The following is a 10,480-nucleotide window of genomic DNA, read 5'->3' as shown; positions in this document are numbered from 1 at the left end:
GCACTTCTGGATGTAGTGCGTGTTGTAGTGTAGTGCTGCTTGGCCCCCGTCTGAAACAGGCTTTATGACTCTGCTATAATTCTCATTATAGAGCAGATACAGTCTGCTGGGCTGCCTCCTGCAATTACTCATTATTATTTATATTTTTCAAAAACCCGTCTCTTAGCATAGCATCATAGCATCATGAATACATTGACCTGTTTATAACAGATCTGTCTGAGATCGGTCCAACAACCATGACAAGATAGCTTTAGGTTGTTGAGTAGGTGTGTATGATTGTGTGTGTGTGTGTGTGTGTGTGTGTGTGTGTGTGTGTGTGTTTGTATGATAGAATGTGTGTGTATGATTGCGTGTGTGTGTGTGTGTGTGTTCCTTTCATTAAAGTTGTTCTGTACGTTGTCTGGTTCCTCCCTTAAATAGAGCAGCAGCTGCAGCCACCTTGAGCTGCAGCCCACCTGGCCAATCCCCCTCCCTCCCCTTCCTCCCCTTCCTCTCCTCTCCTCTCCTCCCCTTCCTCCTTCCTCTCTTTCCTCCTTCCTCCCCTTCCTCCTCTCCTCCCCTTCCTCTCCTCTCCTCTCCTCCCCTTCCTCCTTCCTCTCTTTCCTCCTTCCTCCCCTTCCTCCTCTCCTCCCCTTCCTCTCCTCTCCTCTCCTCCCCTTCCTCCTTCCTCTCTTTCCTCCTTCCTCCCCTTCCTCCTCTCCTCTCCTCTCCTCCCCTTCCTCCTCTCCTCCCCTTCCTCTCCTCTCCTCTCCTCCCCTTCCTCCTTCCTCTCTTTCCTCCTTCCTCCCCTTCCTCCCCTTCCTCCTCTCCTCTCCTCTCCTCTCCTCTCCTCTCCTTCCTCCCCTTCCTCCTCTCCTCTCCTTCCTGCCCTTCCTCCTTCCTCCTCTCCTCTCCTCTCCTCTCCTCTCCTCTCTCCGGCAGGGTGGGGGGGGGCCTGCAGTGATGAGCGGGTGGGGGACAGCGGTGGGTTTTCTGGCGGGGCGGGGGGGGGGGGGGGGTGGGCGGTTCCAGGGAGCCTAATGCAATGGCTGCCATTAGGACATGAGGCAGCCTGTGTAGGGCAACACTTAGGGAGCTTGTGATGGAGTGAGGGTTCAGCCGAGTGGTGTATCGAAGAGGGGCTCTTACTCATCACTTCTGCCACTCCGGCGGGCGGCGTGACGCGGCCGTAGACGTGTTCTGTCAGGGGGAGGAGGACAGGCGACGGAACGCTCCCTCTGCGGACTGACGGCTCACAGAGCGTGGTCCGGAGGAGGGTGTGAGTGGAGGCTGCCTGGGCCGTGGGCCCCCCCACCGTGGTCAGGAGTCGATAGAGTAGAACCACATGGGGACTCTAGTGCCGCTTTTGTTTCCTTCTGAAGCCAGAAGGTCAGACGTTGTTGTGATCTCATAACCTGTGTCATAGCGGAAAATTACAGCTGGGCGAGTTTGGAGAGTTGAGCCGAGAGCCGACCGAACGGGGAAACACATCGAATGGTTCTGACTGGGGACAGCGGAGGATGGCCATTCTGATCTCCATCAAATCCTCTCTCTCTCTCTCTCTCTCTCTCTCTCTCTCTCTCTCTCTCTCTCTCTGTCTTTCTCTCTCTCTGTGTCTTTCTCTCTCTCTGTCCCTCTCCCCTCCATCTTCAATCTGTGTATCGGTCTAAGAAGTTTCATAGAATTCATATCATTTCCTGTCACTCAAACATGGATGTGCCGTTGCACTAAAAAGGAAGGAGTGGGAGAGAGAGAGAGAGAGAGAGAGAGAGAGAGAGAGATAAGATGGAAGGGTTCCTCTGTATACCCTGGGGTTGGCATAGCAACTGCCTTCCCAGTCATTATTCCTCTATCTATTCTATTATTCACTTGTTCACATCTTTTCCATGCTATGTGTTGTGTACGGGACAGCCTCACGTCCCACGATGCCCTCTCACCACCTCCTGCAATCTCACCGTCTTTCACCCTCTGGCTGTGCCTGTTCCCGTCACTGTCTTTCTTGCTATATTTGTATTGTTTATATTCAGTAGGACTACCATTGGTTTCTAATTCAATGTGTCTTGAGGGATTTAGTGTTTTATTGCTATTTATTAAATCTCATGTGTTTTAAACAGACAATTTCAGCAAAAAGTGTCCCTCCCTCTCTCTCTCTCTCTCTCTCTCTCTCTCTCTCTCTCTCTCTCTCTCTCTCTCTCTCTCTCTCTCTCTCTCTCTCTCTCTCTCTCTCTCTCACACACGCACACAACACACGCTACTTTTGCTCTCATACGCCTCCATTTTTCTCAATATCATCAATTATGTTAAGTGGAACCCAGTTCCTCTCTGTGAAATCTCTGACATATCTAAACAACAAAGCATTAATGAATAACCTCTCACCTAGTCGCATGTCGGCCTTTGGGCAGATCCAGGGCACTGCAACAACATGTGCACATCATTCCATTCACTGGGGCTATTGACAGGGAGTGATGCTGATGATAGGCTATTTAATCATTGAGGGGAGACCAGGGTTGGGATTTGAAAGTATGCTGCTTGGGGAATGATGAGGCTGTTGGGCCTACTCAATGGTAAACATAACCGCACCACTCTACTGACGCCAGCTGCATCTCCACGCTATGGCACTACTGAGGATTGCAATGGACGGAGGCAGGCGCATGACGGCTGACTTGATTTCCCTCATGGCTCACTGGGATCATCGGGTTTATAGGTCTACTCTGCGTGGTGTACGCCCTTTGTTATACCGCATATAATGTTCATTTAAATAAAAGTCACAAAATAAAAGCCAAACGTGTTTCCCCAAAGCGACATCGCTGTGGTTGTTTTTGTTGTAATCCTCTATTTACAAAGCCAGCCTGAGCGTTAAACATCCATAGGGTTTATTATGGGCTGTGTGGTGTAACAGGTGCCGCGCCGTCACACCAGACCTATTGAACTCGGCATGGCAGCCACGACTGTACTTATAGCATATTGTTACATTGTAAATACATTCAGCGGTAGCCAATCACCGAACAGGAAGCCCGAGTGAAATAAAACCAATTCAATGCTGACTCGGTGTACAGGATTCATCTCTCCGTCGCTACCACCTGTTTAGTCGCTCATCATCGTGTCTGTCTGCTCCGTCCAATGAGAAGCCCCGCGAGGCTGGAGGCGGAGAGAGGAGAGAAGTTGCGGAGAGTGAGGAGCGGCTCCGGGAGACAGAGCGATCCCTACATTTAGTGGACTGAATGAGTCGGAGGAGTTGAGATCTTTTTATCGCGCGTTGATATTCGAACGCCAATATCTCACTTGACTTGATCAGGTTTGTCTTTTTTTTTGTCGCCGTGTGTGATTTGCGTTCTCAGTGCATATTTTATTACGGATTCACAGGTTGGTTCACGGTTTTGACAGTAGATTATCGACAAACATGTTGGAAGGTTTTTCTTGTTTATAATTTTTTTCTTTGGTCCTTCGCACGATCGAAATGGGTGCCGTCCATAAAGCGCTGACTCCAACGTGTATATAGGTACGATTTTATATTCATTAAAATCTTACAAACAGAAGACGACAAAACCGTGAAGCAGCGAAACGTCTAAAGAGACAATTATTTTTGCAACGGTGGGAACTGACGTGTCTGTCCTACCGCCGTGATGACAGCAGCGAGGCTACAGCTGGAATGGCCGTGACAACATGAAAAAGAAAAAGTGTCCAAGTCTATTTTCATCCAGCCACTGATCCAAGCCCAAGGACTAGGGAGCGGAGGTAAGGGGAGAGGAGACACTGATTGGAGGGGTTAGGAGGAGGAGGAGGGAGGTGGGCTGGGGGTTGATTCGGGGTTCAGGGCCCATGAAGGTATCCTCCAGAAAGTAGGTTATTTGTTTTTGAGATCATTTAATGTGCTGTCCATATGATCCACAAATGAGCCATGGGTAGTAGCGGTGCAGCCTTCGGTGTTTATATGTAGCAGGGCAATTGTCGGCTGTGTTGTTTCAGAGCTAAAATAATGTTTTTGGTGAAGCCCGGGGATTTGCCGCTTCCACGGGCCAACAACTTAAATCACAGACATGACGTTGTTATGCTGGGGGGCGTGGCTTACGGGAGTATAAATAGGGTGGGGAGGGGGGAGCTTATAGGGACTCTTGTATAATACCATAATTGAATGATTTCCCGTTGAGTGACTGTGCCCTCTCTAGCCCTTTGACACAGCGTGTCCCCCTGATGTGTCTGCGGGAGGTCCCCACTGCCTGCGTGTGTCCTCCTCCCCCTGTGTGCTGAATGCACCTGCTCCTCTCGTCGTCCTGCGTGGCCGTGCCCAGCTCCTGTGTTCTCTGTGTTTGCTGCAGCCGACAGGTGCGCGCGGCCGGCCACCACCTGCGCCGCCATGGAGCCGCCGCTGAGTCTGGCGCTGCTGGGGGGCAGCGAGGACGAGGACCCCCGCTTCCCCCTGGCCCTCGGCAGCAGGCCCACCCCTCCATGACGCCGCCTTCCCCGGCGGGGCCAACCACGCCAACCACATGGGCGGGGCCAGCCTGGACCGCCTCAACGGCGGCGCGCCGTCCCCCTCGGCGCCGCCAGGCGCCGGCGCCGGCGCCGCCCCGCTGCCCAAGCTGCCCCTGTCCTCCTCCTCCTGCGGGGCCCCGCCGCACCCGCCGCCGCCCGCCCATCCCCAACGCCCTGCACCCCACCAGCACGCCGCTGTCCTCCTGCCTGGGCTCCCAGCACAGCCTCAGCGGGGACAACTCCCCGGGCTACAACGCCCTCTTCTACTCCTCCCACTCGCCCTCCATGGAGCGCGAGCGCGGCTGCAAGCACCGGCAGGCCAGCCCGCTGGTGCACCGCCGCGACAGCAACCCCTTCACCGAGATCGCCATGAGCTCCTGCAAGTACACGGGCGGCGTGATGAAGCCCAGCCGCTGAGCCGGCTCAGCGCCTCCCGCCGCAACCTCATCGAGTCCGACAGCAGCAGCGAGACCAAGGAGGGCGGGGTCTCCTCCGTGGCCGGCGGGGGGGGGGGCGGCGGCCGGCGGCGGCGGCGGGGGCGGGGGCGGGGGCGGCGGCGGCGGGCGGGACGCCCCGGCGGCCGCCCTCCTGTCCCAGTCCTCCAGCAACCTGCCCCCCGTCCAGAGCCCGCCCGAGATCGTCATCTCGTCCAAGGAGGACTCTCCGTACGCCCGGCGCTACGACATCAGCGACTCCGCGTCCAACCAGATGTCCATCTACCACCAGAACCACGCGCTGGTGGAGAGCCGGCGCACGCTGGGCGGCTCGGGGGCGGCCGTGGGCTCCGTGAGCGGGGGCAGCAGGCAGGGGGGCGTGGTGGGGGCCCCGGGCCCCGGGACCCGGGGCAGCATGTCCAAGGCCTCCAAGCGGAAGAACCAAAACATTGGCTACAAACTGGGCCACCGCAGGGCGCTGTTCGAGAAGAGGAAACGGCTGAGCGACTACGCGCTCATCTTTGGAATGTTTGGCATCGTCGTCATGGTGATCGAGACGGAGCTGTCCTGGGGCGTGTACAACAAGGTGAGGAGACGGGACCCCCCCCATGCATGTGTTCCCACCGGCCCGCGTTAACGCGGTGGGGTCGCTGTCCACGCGGCCAGCCACCAGCAGGGGGCTACAGCCGCTAGCCTGGTCCGGTCAGGGGCTGTGTCGGGGACACAGGGGGGAGATGCACTCATAAAGGCCGCAGATTGTAACACACGTCGCCGGGAGACAGTGCCGCACCAGGGCCCTCATGGTCTGGAGGTGTTTGGTGAGGCCCTGGCTGCAGGTGATGCAATGTGGGGAACATGGGGCGCACATTATTGGTGAGGGGCCAGGATCTCATTTGTCTGTGTAATGGGGAGTGTAATAGGATGTGTAGGCTCCTAGGTTTAATGTGTGTTTATTGTGTGTGTGTGTGTGTGTGTGTGTGTGTGTGTGTGTGTGTGTGTGTGTGTGTGTGTGTGTGTGTGTGTGTGTGTGTGTGTGAGTGTGTGTGAGAGAGACCATGTGTGTATATTGCACTTTTGGACACTGCTGGAGCAGACTCCTCCAGCAGCCCTAGCTTTCGTTGGGCAGTAAGGTGGAAACATTACTTTCACTCATCACACCTGTCATGCCCGCACCGCTGATCACTGCGGGAATGACAGCTCAGACACTCGGGTGTACAGGCAGCCTATTAGCTGTCTGTTTACAGAGCATATCCCTGCCCTGTATCTCCTCCTCCCCCCTCTGCCCCCCACGCCGTGGTCCCAGTCTGCGCTTTTACTTTGGGACACAGATTCATGTAAGTACGTCCTCCATCTTCCTCCCTCCTCAGACTCGGTCCTGCTCAGTTTATTCATCTCCTTTCTGTTCAGTTCACACGTCACTGACCCTCTCCCCTACGGAGACGCTCATCACTTTATATGTTCTGTCTCTTTTGCTCCATTTGCTCCCTCCCTCCCTCTCCCTCTCTCCCTCCCTCTCTCCCTCTCTCCCTTCCTCCCTCCCTCCCCCCCTCCCTCCCAGCTCCTCCAGTGGGCGTTGGGACTGGGGGGGGGGGATGGGGGGTGGATATGAAGAAGAGAGGAATGAAAGGCGGCAAAAAAACAGTAAAGAGAGAGAATTGAAGAGGAGAGGTGATAATGAAAAGCCTGATTTGGGTTCCTAAGGGTCCCTAGGCCTCCCCTATTAATCAGACAACATTGTGTGTTGATTACATGCGTTGTTTGTGGGGCTATAGGGCCGTGATTAGTGCATGTACTATTGATTGACTAGCCCCCCACAGGGAGAGGACATCAGGGTTGATGTTGGAGTGTGTGCTTCAAGTGGATGGAGAATAGTTCTGTTTACACGTTGGAGAACAGGGTGGAAGATCATGTAAACAAATGTTATTCTTAATATCCTTCTATCTATTGTACAGCCTATTGAAATAGGCTGTACAAGATCCCTTCCATTGCACTTCTCAGTTGTTTAAGGTACACTACACAGAGTAAGTTAGGCAGCGTCCATGCTATGCTGTGGTTGATTGTCTTGTGAGTAGAGATTGAAAGTGCCTCTCACCGTATGCAGGTTGGGTTTCAGGTAGGCAGCATTCTGGGATAATGGAGTCTGCTGCAGAAGAGCACACTGCAAGATAAACAAAGTGGTCGTCGCGGCTACACATCTCAAATGGTCCGATCTCCACTCAGGCCCGTTCCCTTTATTCCCGGGCGTATTGTGGAGAGAGGATGGCTGTTGAATTGGACCGTGGTTGGAGCTCCCAGTGTGGCGTTAGGGGGACCCAGGCGACCGGGGGCGTCGGGAGGTGACTGAGCGGAGGAGGACCCTGTGGGGCTGTGGACCTCAGAGAACCAGAGGGGAACTGTTGAAGGATTCTCCTTCTATTGATTATTGACTATAACCTTATCGCGGCTCAGCACTCCTGCTGTATTGTAGCACAGCCTTCGGAAAGAGGCCGGAAGCCACGCCTTGTTTACTGTTTTGTTTCTGGGATATGTTACAAAAGAAGGCGCGGATGATGCTTTCAGAAGGGTTTACACATTTATTTCTACAGTTGTCAGTCTACACTGTGTTGATTTGATGCCTTTGCGAAACCTTTTTTACAGCTTTTTACAAAAACTGCTGGCCGGGTTTATGTCAGACAATTACGCGTTTACAGATCCCACCTCCAGCAACATGATTGGTCGAAACAAATATGAAGCGGAAGAAGGTGATAGCCAGTTCCTCCAGATCTGAGCTCATCTGCTCCGACTTTAGAGATCAATCAGAAGTCTGGTCTGTGAGACTAATGATCTTCTGGCTCTTGGAACACAACACACACACACACACACACACACAGATTCATAAACACACAGACACACACAGCCCCCCCCAGCACAAGTACAATGCTCACATAGTTCACACAAACATTAACAGCCTCTGGCTCATCCCAAGTGCTATGTCACACGTCACGTTCTGGGGTGTAGCGGCAGTGTGCTAAAAGCTAATCCGGAAGCTAAACTGGCTTTTACCATCTTTATATTGGAGCTGGAATGTCTTCATATTCCTCTTTTAGGTTGTGTGAAGCCTCTGACAGCCTCTGATCAGCTTGCTTCCCAGACTGCCAGCCCTGCTAAGGACCAGCTAATGACTTTATATTGTGTGTGAGTTTTACCATTTTCGCCCGTTACGATTCCATTAGTCGTTTATCGCAATGAAATTGGAAAGAGAGGCGGCATAAGGACGTGAAATATGTTGATTCCTCCGCAGATTTAAAACACTTTGGATTTAATAGTACACATAGTAATGGTCACATGGCCCTATGTTAAATCCTTCTGTGTATTTGTGAATATCTATAGGCTCCTGGAGATCTGCAAGCTAGCTTCACCGTACTCGGAAAGCATGATCATATCGGAAAGAATCTCAGAATTCCTCATTAAAGTATATTTTGAAATACCATTAAAGTGAGTCAGGATCACACAATGTGTGTTTACAACATCCATGTAACAATGCAAATAATAAAAACTATTCATAGTTACACGTAGACCTTTGAGTTCAGCCCCGATCATGTTACCCAGGGCCTTACCTCAAACAGCTTTATGAGCTTCTATTATTGATGCTATGAGTTTGTTAAAGAAAGCCCTAGATCAAACGCATGTCTTTATCTCAGAATAAACAGTGGCCCTTTGACACCTGGGCCCCTAGCAGGTGGCCTGTCACTCTCTGAGCAATGTCTCACTTTTACTGCTCCTCAATGTGGCCGTGGAGGGCCGGGTCTCCCCTCTGCAGCCCGGGGTCACAGGCCTGTGCTGGGCCTATCTATTCTGAGGGAAGGGCCAGCTGCTGTGGACCTCACTGTCCACGGACCTGCTGGAAGAGTAGTGTGACATGCAGCTAGTGGTCCCCTACTGAGTGAGTGTGTGTGTGTGTGTGTGTGGGGGGGGGGGGGGGGGGGGTGGTGTAAGAGAGAGAGAGAGAGAGAGAGAGATTGACAGTGAAGAGAGGTAGATGGAGTAGGATGTAAAGGGGAACGTGTCTGCTCTTCTGTTTGTTGTTCAGCGGGGGCCAGGTCGTTCACAGCATCCACAGCTTCACCGTGGTTATCTGTTCCATCTTCCTCCCTCCCTCCCCTCCATCCCTCTCTCCCCTTTCCTTTCCTCACCCCTCCTGTTCTTCACCTCCCTCCCCTCCCTCCCTCCCTCCTCTCCCCTTCTCTTTCCACTCTCCACATTATTTTGTGTCTCCTGCGTGCCCAAATTTACTCTTAGTGCTCCATCCCTAGTGACTCTTAAAGATCCCATGGCATGCTACTTTATGAATGCTTTTATATAGCTGTTAGTGGGCAGCCTTGGTGCAGAGTTACAGCCACTACGAGCCAGTCCCACGATGAGCTCTCCACAAACATGCCGTTTTTAGAGGTGGGTCAAGGTGGAGGGTGGGGGTGTGGCAGCTTGCAGCCACGGTACCATGCGCTCGTGTTTACAGTGGATGTATCGCACACAGCTTTTGGCCGTGTTCTGTAAATATTCTAGGACACTCCGGGTGCTCCGGCGGGAGTCCTGGAGCTCTATATCTAAATAATATCATATTATACATATCTATATCATGTAATGTATATTATCATGGCCAAAATCTGTGTGTGCCTCCAGACGATATTATGAATCTCAAACGACACACATCAATCTGAAGTAGACTGAACCGCGACATGGAGGAGAAAGGGATTGTTGACCCCGATTGTCTCCCGCGGAAGCCCCGCTGCCCGCTGCCGGGGCGGTGGTGCCTCGGCAGCGGGCAGCGGAGTCAAAGCCAAACTAAGTTCCTTTCCCCCAATTCCTTCTCAACCATAGGGCTGAGATAACCCCCACCACGAGTCTCCTGGTGGAAGTACCAGAGACGTCAGAGAACCAGACGCAGTCTAGTCTTTACACCAAATGCAAGCTTGCCTTGTGTTGCGTGTTATGTGCCATAACACCAACAGCAGAACGGTTATCCAAATAACACAACACACACACACACACACACACACACACACACACACACACACACACACACACACACACACACACACACACACACGTGGCGCTCGCACGGTCGTAGCTCATGGTCTCATTGGTGGGCCAAATTATCTGGGCGGGCAAAGCAGAGAAAGGGGAGGTAACATGTCCCTGTATGACGACATACGGGGACAATTCCAAATCAGCGCGTTTGAGCTTCCATTTTTTCAAAGGCGAAGTGCTCGTAGTGCTCGTTTTACACTGAACGCCATTTCTAGCTACTGGGGACCATAGGCAGGCTACTGGGGACCATAGGCAGGCTACTGGGGACCATAGGCAGGCTACTGGGGACCATAGGCAGGCTACTGGGGACCATAGGCAGGCTACTGGGGACCATAGGCAGGCTACTGAGGACCATAGGCAGGCTACTGAGGACCATAGGCAGGCTACTGAGGACCATAGGCAGGCTACTGAGGACCATAGGCAGGCTACTGGAGACCATAGGCAGGCTACTGGAGAACTCATTATAATGTTAGAAAATATAAAATAGAAATGTTCATGGGACCTTTAAACAGGTCTTCAATTCCCAG

At 52.9% G+C, this 10,480-nt stretch overlaps 1 protein-coding gene across 1 annotated transcript in view; it reads left to right on the top strand.

The window, feature by feature from the left end:
* Positions 1-3,612: 3,612 nt before the first annotated feature.
* The window catches only part of kcnn3 (potassium intermediate/small conductance calcium-activated channel, subfamily N, member 3), a gene marked incomplete at its 3' end in the record, with an annotated part of 53,496 nt that continues 46,628 nt past the window's right edge, over positions 3,613-10,480 (top strand). The window contains 7 exon segments of the mRNA XM_084472167.1: positions 3,613-3,714; positions 4,296-4,412; positions 4,415-4,429; positions 4,432-4,607; positions 4,609-4,860; positions 4,863-4,955; positions 4,957-5,472. Coding sequence (XP_084328293.1) covers positions 4,334-4,412; positions 4,415-4,429; positions 4,432-4,607; positions 4,609-4,860; positions 4,863-4,955; positions 4,957-5,472 — 1,131 coding nt within the window. The 5' untranslated portion in view covers positions 3,613-3,714; positions 4,296-4,333.

Source organism: Micromesistius poutassou, assembly GCF_964030765.1.
Source record: "Micromesistius poutassou genome assembly, chromosome: 8".
NCBI lineage: Eukaryota > Metazoa > Chordata > Actinopteri > Gadiformes > Gadidae > Micromesistius > Micromesistius poutassou.
The sequence above is the reverse complement of the archived record's forward strand: the minus strand, read 5'-3'. Positions and strand labels throughout refer to the sequence as shown.